The 12,062-nt window shown below is 40.5% G+C and overlaps 1 protein-coding gene across 1 annotated transcript in view; it reads right to left on the minus strand.

Annotated features, from left to right (window-relative positions):
• LOC127005782 (kinesin-related protein 1-like) overlaps nucleotides 1-12,062 on the minus strand; it is a 108,974-nt gene that overhangs the window by 23,772 nt on the left and 73,140 nt on the right. Inside the window, exons 12-13 of the mRNA XM_050874884.1 lie at nucleotides 5,166-5,847; nucleotides 1,262-1,463 (exon numbers count right to left, since the gene is read on the minus strand). Of these exons, the coding sequence (XP_050730841.1) occupies nucleotides 1,262-1,463; nucleotides 5,166-5,847 (884 nt within the window). The remainder of the gene's footprint in view (nucleotides 1-1,261; nucleotides 1,464-5,165; nucleotides 5,848-12,062) is intronic.

Raw genomic sequence — 12,062 nt, forward strand, 5'->3', positions numbered from 1 at the left:
ATGGTTAACATCTGTTAAGGATAGAATAAGTGATGGCAAAGATTGATTGATTTAGAGATGAGAAATTAAGTTTCCATTTGAGATTTTGAGTTAAGGATGGGCTAAAAATGCCAAGTGTTGAAGCAGCAGGAAACTGTGTTATCAAAGAATAGGAGATAGGTGTTGGAAGGTTATGAGTTGTCAGATGGAAAAACTGAGTTTTTAAGGCATTGAAGGGCAAAATTTTCCTTCATTTCCACTGAGAAATAATAAAGATGAAAGTTTAAGTGTTTTGTGGCTTCCTGCTTTGAAATGTTTTATTCTTGTTAAGTGGCTCTTTTCTTGAGAAAAATGTTGAGTAATGTAGTGTCATTCATGTCAGAGAGATAGAAAAGAACCTTGCGGATTGTCACTGTTTGTGGGTTTCAGGTAGATCAATGACCATCTACCACAGCAGAAACAGATCAGCCTGAAAGGAAACTGGAAATGAGAGTACAGGTAACTCTCAATTTACGCGAGTTTGGTTTACGCGTTTTTTAAATAATGCGGGATCCAAAATCCAAATAAATGTTTAATTTACATGTTTTTTCCATTTATACGCGATATTTTAAGGAGTGGCCACCAGATGTCTCATGCAGCTGGACTCACATGGCGCCACGGCCACATAGCTGAGCTCAGCTCTTCCCGCGCGTCACTTTACAACAATACAGTACCCACGCTGCCACACTACTCAACAAAAGGGGTGGGGAGGTACCGGTACCGGTACCAGTACCGGTACTAACGGTACCAACTATATGGTATGGTACCGGTACCGGACTGCTCGGTACCGGTACCAATACTAGCCAGTCGCTCATGGTGTCCCTCATTTCTTCCTCACATGAGTGAGGCTGAGACCGAGTGCCTGAGTGGATATTTAGGTGATATGGATATTCTCTCTCTCTCTCTCTCTCTCTCCACTGAATGAAGTGAATATTTATTTTTCAATAGAAACCTTCAAACCTACCTCTTGTTTGATTTACATTGTTTTTGATTTACGCGACCTCTTCAAGGACACAATGCTCACGTAAATCGAGTTACCTGTACAGCAATAAGGACAGAATTAATAGAAGTAAGGTTTGGAAACCAGAGATTTGTGCCATCCTCTGTAGAGAGCACCCATACTACATAATGAATAAGTTTCATACACAACTAAGACAGCATCAAAAACTTACATCTACAATAATGTATCTTTATCAACTCCCTTTACTTGAGATAAGTATTATGCATTGTATTTAAAACTAACCGGAAATTATATAAGACCATTGCAGTCTTGGGGCCAATAGTTGGTAACTGCTGCAGCTTCTTTAAGCTCCCTGTGTTCAAAATGGTGAGAATGGAATCCTTGTGTTCCTTTTGCAGTCTTGGGCTGGCCATCTTTATGCAACTCTGATTTGACAGTGAAGCATTTAGAACAGAAGAATCTGCACTTCTGCTAAAACTGTGAACTGTATCAATAGAAAACAAAATAATAGATCATTCACATTTTCACATATTCACTTTTCACATATTTAGGTTGGGAAGGATTATGAAAACTTCTATCATCATTGTGAATGTTAAGTAACTGATGGGGGATATAGTGAGAATGTGGAATTCAATTCTTGGCTACCCTTCAAGTGAATAAAGTGTTAGGCAGAAGAAAAATTAAGTCTAAAGCTAACCCAACAGGTGGTATAACACAGTACGTACATTGAGAAAAGATATGGGGTATGACTGGCAAAATACAATATATAGAGGGGTATACTAGACCAATGATATTGGTTCTACAAAGTCATTCAATAAAGCATTCATTCATCCTAAAATACACTGAAATACAGTAATCTCGTATCTTACTTTACAAACTACTCTTTTGATGTCATTGATGTTTTCTGCTGACACTGAAACTCCTTGGAAAACCATTAGAAAATAGCAGAGATCAAAGTAAGAGTGCAAGTAGCAATAAAATGTGGAGACACTTGAGGCAGCAGACAGTGAAGTAGCTCAGTGCATCCAGCAACAGACAAAACCAACCCGTGGCTCACCACGTCCAAAATATAAAAGGAATGTTCACTTTTTCATAGACCCTCCATTGGCTTACTTAAGACAGGTGAATAAATATCTAACATCCTACAGGGGCATGCCCCTTTGAACCTCTTATAAATGCACAATTCATTGATTTGGGACACTCTGCTGCCTATGGTCATGCGGATTTGCAGTCACATTTCATAGCTATTTTCACACTTGTTTTGATCTCCACACTCCTATGGCTTTACAATGGCAGCTGTCTTCAGCTGGGCTTCAAAACAACCCACTTTCTCTTTCCATTTTCTTACTTATTCCAAGGTACGTATTTTGAGATAAAGGAGTAGAGTGGGAAAAAAAAGTCAGCTTCTCCAATACTCTGAGCTTCGCGATCCTCGAGTTAAGCGCTTTACCTTCGGAACATAGCAGGCGTGAAACTCAAGAGGGTACTGAATAAATATATATATATATATATATATATATATATATATATATATATATATATATATATATATATATATATATATATATATATATATATATATATATATATATATATATATATCCCTCAAATAATGCACGGGGTTAGGGACCCAGGACCCCCGTACTATTCGAAAATCCGTATAAAATTAGTGTCCCCCCTAGAAACACTCCTGGGCTCAACTGTCAGTTATGCATTTTTTGCTGCAATCACAGTGCAGTGTTACCACGCTGGGGGGATTGAGGGGGGCGAATCCCCCACCATTAGAGGTCAGGTTATTTAAAGTTCAGTTGGAGTAGTTTAAATGTGTCTCTTAACTACGTATATAATAGGGAGGCATAATGCCGAATTTTGGAGGCGTGGAGTCAATCTCCACAATTACCGTTTCGTATCTTATTTCAAGTATGATTTAGAAAGAATTAGAGACTATGGTAAAGGTGGCTATGGAGAGAGAGAGAGAGAGAGAGAGAGAGAGAGAGAGAGAGAGAGAGAGAGAGAGAGAGAGAGAGAGAGAGAGAGAGAGAGAGAGAGAGAGAGAGAGAACGGGGCGGTTTGAAGCCGCAGTTGAAGGCGGCTGCCTTACGATTGGCTGACAGTTCTGAAAACACGCTTGTGATTCGCTAGGAATCTGATGATGTCATCGCCGACGCTCACCCTATCAGCGGCTTCACTGCCTTAAGGCGGCGTCACAATGGCCATTTTCTTCCAACCGTTCGTAAGCTGGTGTCACACAGGGCTTTTTTCTTCCCACTGCATTGGCGCCACCTAGGGCAACAGGCAACTCTAACTTTAACTGGTGTGCATCACGCACGGCCAAGGTCGGTTGCCCGTATCCACATCCACAACGTAAACAAAGCACTTGCTCTGTATCAGCATGGCGTCATCTGCTAAATTAAGGGCTGTCGCGGCTTGTGCTGCCATTACCCAAGTTATGGATTTGTTGCTGCAGTTAAATGGAAGGAAAAAACAGTTGTGGGTGTGGTATGCCTGTGGTTCCTCTGTGCCAGTTCTCATTGTCACCACTGCGCGTGCGCGGCCAACCCACCCATCTTGACTCAACCACATAAACACATGGAGCGAATAACAACACACACACACACACACACACACACACACACCAGACTCATTAGGAACCATTGCAGATGTTTCTGACAAACTGAAACTTCACCATTTCTTGAGTGTGTTAGAATGTATTTGGTGAGTGGCTCACATAAACCAAACCTAGCTCTTGGCAAGAAGAGAGCAGTTGTCTTTATCACTGCTCCCTTCTTGCCATTGGGTATGTTTGGTTTGTATGAACCACTCACCAAATATATACAAGTTATAACACAGTCTAGGAAATGGCAAAGCCATTTTTGTTTGTGAGAAACATCTGCCATGGTTCATGATGAGTCTGGTGTGTGTGTGTATGTCTTGGTTGTTACTCGATCCACGTGTTTATGTGGTCGGAGTCTAGATGGGTGGGTTGGCCGCTCATGCGCAATGGTGACAATGAGAACTGGCACGGAGGAACCTCAGACACGCCACACCCACAACAGCTTCTTTCTTCCATTTAACTGATGCAACAAGTCCATAACTTTGGTAATGGCAGCACAAACCGCGGCAGCCCTTACTTTAGCAGACGACGCCATGTCAATACAGGGCAAGTGCTTTGTTTACGTTGTGGATGTGGATACGGGCAACCGACTTTGGCCATGTGTGATGCACACCCAAAAAAGTTGGATTTGCCGTTGCCCTAGCTGCCGCCAACGCGGTGGGAAGAAAAGGCCCGGTGTGACACCAGGTTACGAACAACCGATAACTCGCTCCCGGATGGGCGCACGGGCGTTGCCAGTAGCCACAATGGTTAGAGGAAAACGGCCATTGTGACACTGCCCCAAGGTAGCGAGGCCGCTGACCGGGTGAGCGCCGGCGATGACGTCATCAGACTCCCAGCGAATCACGAGCGTGTTTTCAGAGCTCAGCCAATCGTAAGGCTTCATCTGTGTCTTTAAAACGACCAGTTCTCTCTTCCTGTTCCCTTCCTTTTTCCAAGGTACATATTTTGAGATAACAAGGGAGTAAAGGAGGAAAAAAAGTGAGTTCCAGGGGGCAGCATGAGCCAGTTATAATAGCGCCACTATAAACAGTTGCCTGCATCATGACGGGCTCGGGGCCGACCATCAGGCCCAGATGAATAGTCTACTGGCACTATAGCCCACATAAAAAAAAGTTTAGCGCTATACCTTCGGAACAAAGCGAGCGCGAAACTCGAGAGGGTACTGAATATATATATATATATATATATATATATATATATATATATATATATATATATATATATATATATATATATATATATATATTTTTTTTTTACAGCAGGGGAGACAGCTCACGGGCATAAAAAAAATAAAAAAAAAAAAAAAATAAAAAAAAAAAAATAATGGGAAAAAAAAGCCTGCTACTTACTGCTTCTGAATATAGTAGAGGAGTGGCCAAAAAGAGAAATCAATTTCAGGAGGAGAGGTGTCCTGATATCCTCCTCTTGAAAGAGTTCAAATTGTAGGGAGGAGGAAATACAGATGAGGGAAGATCATTCCAAATACTTACATACATACATACAAACAACTACTGCAATACTGCTACAGAAAAATATAAAACAAAAGCAGATTAGAATAATGAAACTTACATGAGGCATTTCCTTTTTTGTAGGATCGCTTCTTTGGTGTGTTTGACAGTGGGCTTTGTTGTTGAAAAATCATATAATTCTTTTGAGATGCTTTAATGGCTTCCAGCCTGGTTGATTTTCGCCTATGAGTTTTCTCAGTTTTTGTATCTTGGTCATTTTGAATGACTGTGTTATAATGATGTAACACAGTCACCCCACTAGTTTCAACTTTTTCATTTATGCCTTTGGAAAATAGATCCAGCCTTGATGAATCTATATTTGCTCCAATAGTTGTCACATTAGTGCCTTTGGAAAATAAATCCAGCCTTGATGACTCAACATTTGCTTCAATAGCTGTTACATTTGCCTCCAAAACAGATACATCAGTCATAATCGAATCTTCTGAATCATGACTGATTTTTGGTGAGAATCGGTTGATCAGAGGACTGCATCGGCTCCTCTGAGTGGAGAGTCTTGTTGAGCGCCTTACCATCCGGGTATTACATAAAGCAGTGCTAGTGACAGGCAAGTTCTTCTTCATATTTTCTTGACTGAATTTCACAAAAGGAGTCTCAAAAACTTGCTTCTCATTTGTATAATAAGTTTCTTGCAGATGTGACAAATTTGTCATATCAGTTAAAGTTTTCTTGGAGTCTGTGATGAATTCAGAAGAGAGCTTTGTTTCATTTACATCAGCAACACCCTGAAAAATGAAAAATATTAGTCAGTGTTTAAGATGAAGCAGGAAAGATTACTGGTGAAAACACTGTAAATAAACAAACTAAAGACAATGTGAGGGACATGCAAAGTTACCATGGTAAGGAAAAATGTTTTGGGGGAGTTGTGGAATACAAAGGCCGTGTGACAATAATAAGGGAGGGGAAGTGAACTGAGGTGTTATGATCATATTGGCCCATTTCAGCCAGATGTCACCATATGATGATGCTATATATATATATATTAGGCAAAGCTTCAGGAGTAATCTGAAAAGTTCAAGCTAATTTGCAAAAGATTCAAAAAAAAAATTGTTGACCCCTTCAACACAAGCACACGTACTTTACATCCTTGCGTGCCCCTTACCATATCCGAGGATGCACATACTGCATCCTGGCTTGCTTTAGCCAATATATGAGTTATTTTATCTATATTTATGATTACATCTCAACATTATCAATTAATTTATGTTTCTTTATTTGTACCATTTAATTCTGCATGTTTTCATATATAATACGTAATGATTATGTTGAGTTTATGGCTGAAAACTTGTTATATTCAATAGCGACACTTGAAATTTGGTGCGTGCGGTGATCTCGGATATGGCATGGGGCGCTGTCTTGGCCCGGCCGTAGTGAAGGGGTTAAACATACTTTTCAAGGTACTATTTTGTCCTTTTTACCAATGGTCTATGGATATCATGAGTATGTAATGAAAATCTACTGAAAGTAGCAATGGGAATTATTCTGTCTGTATATATTGTATATTTTGTCATTATTAATCTAATGCAATCCAGTTAGAATTAAGCAACAAGTGGTAGTAGTTAATACTACAAAAAATTATAAGAAGCGGTGTGAAGAGATTCAGTTGCCGAAGTGACAACCGTTGTTAATGTGAGAGGCAGGATACTCAGCCCCTGGCTCTCTTGATTACCAGATTCCATATGAAGTACACCTTATCCGCACCACTAGACTTCTCATAACTTGAGAAAACCCCCGAAAGAAAAGCTGGCTGTTAGCATCAAATACCCAGACCAAGTCTGAGTACTCGCACCAAGCTTACTCACTATGAGGAAAAGTTGGAAAGTTTCGTTTAGTTGGCGCAACATCTGTGGTCATATGCCGGAGAGAGACAGGAGGGGGAAGGAATTATAGAAGAGAACAAATCCCAGGAGACGGGACACAACCCCCGATTAATACCTGGTACCCATTCATTGCTGGGTGGACAGGGGCGTAGGGTATCGGAAAAGCCGCCCATTTTTTCCCACTCCGCCCAGGAATCGAACCCGGGCTCTCTTGGTTGTAAGCCGAGTGTGCTAACCACTGCACCACGAAGCCCCCTTCACCATGAGGAATCCAGTGCACCAGACTGAGCAGTTTTGCCCTCATTCAATTCTATGATTACCTCCACTACATCGTCTACCGAACCTCCAAAATACCCAGCTAAGTGGCAGATTAGATTTGGCCAATTCTATTTTTGTCTTAGCTTAAGATAGGAGTAAGGGAGTACTTCAGGTAAATTCATGTCCTTTGATTTTAATCGGTGATTAGCATTAACCTCGAAAGTTGAGGTTAGATTTTCCTACAAGCATATTACAATTTCATGTTTAAAACTCACTATCCCTACTTAACTTGGCAATGTCAGATCCACATAATTCTGTCAACTAGAAGCAAAAAATTTCCATTGACATCTAACTATGATTGTATGTTCATTATTTTTGCATCCAGTTAAACCCCTTCACTCCGGCGACGCCGATGTTGGCGCCTGACGGCGTCACCGTATGGAAAGGGTTAGTCCTCTTCTAAACCTCTTAATCCTCTTCTAAACCTCTTAAGAGGAAATGGAAGAGGATTAAGATTAATTTAGTGGAGGATTGAAAGGTTTAGAAAAATTACATAGAATTACATAGATAACCAGACCACACAGGCCCTAAGGCCCAAACTAGGTGGTCTGTCCTAAACCTAAGTGACAGTTGTTATGCAGCCACCATGGGGTTGAAACTGACCTAGTGAACATTTAGATGGAGGAGATAGTGGTCAAGATTATTCTTAAATGATGCAATCAAGTAAAACTGCACCACTGATGGTGGTAATCTGTTTCAATCTCGAACAACAGCATTAGTGAAGAAGAATTTTGTGCAATCTAGAGCAATTTTGAGCATCTAGAGAAACATAGTAAGCTTAATTCACGACTCGCAGCATGGGTTCACAAAAGGTAGGTCATGCCTCACCAATCTCTTGTCCTTCTACAATAAGGTATTTGAGGCGGTAGACAGAGATGAAAATTATGATGTAATCTATCTTGATTTTAGTAAAGCGTTTGACAAAGTTCCTCACCAATGACTGTTGCTTAAATTACAGGCTCACGGAGTAGAGAGTAAAGTTCTGAACTGGGTCAAGGCGTGGCTTAGCAATAGGAAGCAAAGAGTGCAAATCAATGGTAAAAGATCTGACTGGGGATGTGTTACGAGTGGGGTCCCACAAGGTTCGGTATTAGGTCCACTTTTTTCTATTATTTATATCAATGGCTTAGATACAGGAATTAGTAGTGATGTCAGTAAGTTTGCAGATGATACCAAGATTGGTAGAGTAATTGAGTCAGATCATGACGCTGGTATTCTCCAGGGTGAACTAAACAGATTGTATGACTGGGCGGATAAATGGCAGATGGAGTTCAATGTAGGGAAGTGCGGTATTCTGAGTGTAGGTAGGAACAACCCCTCACATAACTATTGCTTAAAGGACACTCTCATAAGCAGGTCTGGGTGCGAGAGGGATTTAGGGGTCTTAGTGAGCTCTGATCTCCGTCCAAGGGCACAATGCATTCAAGCTAGAAATCGAGCAAATAGGGTACTGGGATTTATTTCAAGGAGCGTAAGCAACAGAAGCGCCAAAGTCTTCATCAAACTATGTTTAGCATTAGTTAGACCTCATCTTGACTATGCGGTTCAGTTCTGGTCACCTTACTATAGAATGGATATCAAAAAGTTAGAATCGGTGCAGAGGAGGATGACTAAGATGATTCAGGGGCTGAAAAACTTGCCATACGAGGAAAGACTCAAACAGTTAAACTTGCATTCTCTAGAAAGGCGAAGGGTGCGTGGAGACATGATCGAGGTTTATAAATGGATGAAGGGTTTTAATAAGGGAGATATTCATAAGGTTTTGTTGGTAAGAGAACTGGGTAGGACATGAAGTAATGGGTTTAAACTGGATAAATTCAGATTCAACAGGGACACAGAGAAAAATTGGTTTACAAACAGGGTGGTGGATGAGTGGAATAGGCTTAGCAGTCATGTGGTGAGTGCCAATACAATTGTCACATTCAAAAATAGATTAGATAAATTCATGGACAGCGATATTAGGTGGGGTTAGATACACGGGAGCTTAGGTTCAGAGGAGCTGCCTCGTACAGGCCTACTGGCTTCTTGCAGACTCCTATGTTCTTATGTTCTTATGTTCTTAATATGAATGAACTTGTCTACATTTAAGTTTAGCGCCATTATTTCTCGTTCGCATCGAATCATCCATCACAAACAGCTTGGTCGGATCCACGTTGGTAGAACCGTTAAGTATTTTAAAGTACTCAATCTGTTTTCCTCTGAGGCGGCATTTTTCAAGAGAAAACAGGTTTAGATGTGACAGCCTTTCCTCGAAGGGTTTGTTTTGTAATGAAGGAATCATCTTGGTTGCTCTACACTGAACACCTTCTAATTTAGCAATGTCTTTCGCATGCTGGGGAGACCAAAACTGCACAGCATACTCCAAATGAGGTCTGACGAAACTATTATACAAAAGTAGTATAACTCCCATTAGTTCTGGATACTTAGGTAAGGGTTTGGTGGTACTGTAGTTCCTCAACCTCAAGTGCTTCAGTAATACATACAATGGCCTTGTGACCAATGCAACACATCATTTTTTTTGGACAAGTATTTAAAAAAATTATTGTCACGACCTATTCACTGATGTTTACAATACTTGGTCTGGCGATCCCCAATATTCAATACCTCACTAGGACTTTCACCAAACTTTGTCCAGCACATCCAAGATAATAACTAGGTATAACAAGTTATTATTTTCTTTTAAGGTTTCGGGTGCATATCATACCATGCAAATTTACTAATACACCAGGTATTTGATATATGCAAATTCGCTCATATGCGACTAACCTAAATGTGCCAAGTATTCGTTTTCCTCGCCTATAATTAACCTTTTCCTCCCTCTGATCCTGAAGTTAATCCTCAGGTAGCTAATTATCAGCTTAAATCGTAGACTTTGGGAGTGTCTCCCCGGAAGCAATCTTTAGTGCTTTAGTGTTTTATAATTGTGAAACGGTGCCGGAATAAATATTTAGAGGCTTCGAAAACGTGTCGTGGAACATAACCCCCTATAATTAATGGGATGTTAGGTTCGATATATGCGAATTCACATTATGGGAGCTTTTTGCAGAATGTAACCCTCGCATATAACAAATACCTGATGTATATCTCTTTCTATGAACTAACTAACTGAGATCACACGTCCAGGGTGCAGTGCTTCACTCAGTCATTGCCTCCACTCCCAATGGTCCACCTGAGCAAGTTCCCGTGCGGCTGCCTTTTTTTTTTTTTTTTTTTTTTTTTTTTTTTTTTTTTTTTTACATCTATGCCTAGAGCGCCAGTAGGCTTGCTTGAGGGGCCTGGATGGTGTTCGGCCCCAGCCTGTCATGGCGCAGGCAAGTGTTTCTAGTGGTGCCATCTTCTCTTCCATCATTATCCATTCCATTATCAAATATCCTTATCCATCCCAAATCCAACTTGGCAGGCTCATTCGATTTACCCCAGCCATGAGTTACCTGGGCACCCTCTTGGTTTCCTCCACTCAGGGTTGTCTTGTACAGAAACATCCCTATGAGCAGGAACCCTGTATGAGAGGCATACTAAGTGCCCATATAGACAGGGTTGGCATTCACAGACTAAGTTGGTAACAGGCCTCAATTCAGTTTCATCATGTAGTTGATGGTTCAATATGAGGTCATTCCAGCAATACCCCATAATCCTGTGAAGGCACTTGGTACCAAAGACATTGACATGCCTCTCCAAGTCGCTATTCAGTGTCCATGTCTCATAGCCATAAAGTAAGACAGGGAGCATAAGCAACTTAAGGGGAGCATTCGCCATGTCTTTAATCATGAACACATGATCCTGATTATATTCATGTGAAATGTATGCTTATGGTGAAGTAATATACGCTTATTTTCAGATCTGTAAGTCGATACATAATAACAGGAAAAAATAAAATTAATCTTTTAACAAAACTCAACTCTCAATATTTCTGTCATCTAATGACCTACGATGCTGAAAAAATTACCAAAGAAACTTGAAAGCAGAATCCAAAATATCCATCCAAGCAAATCTTTCAATTTTGCTTTTGTTAAACGATGAGAATTTTTTTCAATTTTGTTGGTGTATTTAGCGATATTCATTTTTTTCTGACAATTGTCGCTTATTTTAAAAGAAAACTTTGGATGAAAGCCTTGCGCTTTAGCTCCTCTTTCCAATGATGTAATTTTTTATTAAAACTGGTCAAATAGCGGCGAAATTATTGCAGAAAAACTGAAATAATCCCGTTTTCTAAATAGAAGAGTTAAAGTCCGCGGAGTTATAGAGTTCGTCCTTTAAACCTAGATGCCTTCCCAGTTGGTATTTTTTACTGAATTCCAGTTTTTTCTTTGTTTAGAAGGATTTCATGTGTCTGATGGTGTCTTTTTCTTGGAAATTAAGCCGACATGTGAAACTTATCTCTGGCTCCTCTGGGGTGACTGATGTATGTGTCAACTCAGCTGCCTTCAAGGCCATCACAGATGCTAGTTTGCCTCAATATGCCATACAAATATTCTTTTGGGTTATTTTCTATGCTGAAACATGACGATGTATGCACCTGTGTATGAATACAGCTTTTTTTTTTTTTACGTGCTAGCCTACAGCACCGGTAGACTTTCCTGAGGGGCCTTAATGGTAGTCGGCCCCAGCCTGTCATGGCGCAGGCAAGTGTTTTATAGTGATGTAAGTGACGAGCGGGAGAGGGCGAGGGGATTCAGCCATAACTGTCATTTTTGCTTATTTCTTCATAACATTTTGCCACAAGCTGGCCGAGGCGTGTATGAAGACGTGTGAATTTTTTCAGTTTTTCCGTTTTTGGAAATACTAACGGCGGACGCTCCCCT

This window comes from Eriocheir sinensis, chromosome 31 (assembly GCF_024679095.1).
Source record: "Eriocheir sinensis breed Jianghai 21 chromosome 31, ASM2467909v1, whole genome shotgun sequence".
Classification (NCBI taxonomy): Eukaryota; Metazoa; Arthropoda; class Malacostraca; order Decapoda; family Varunidae; genus Eriocheir; species Eriocheir sinensis.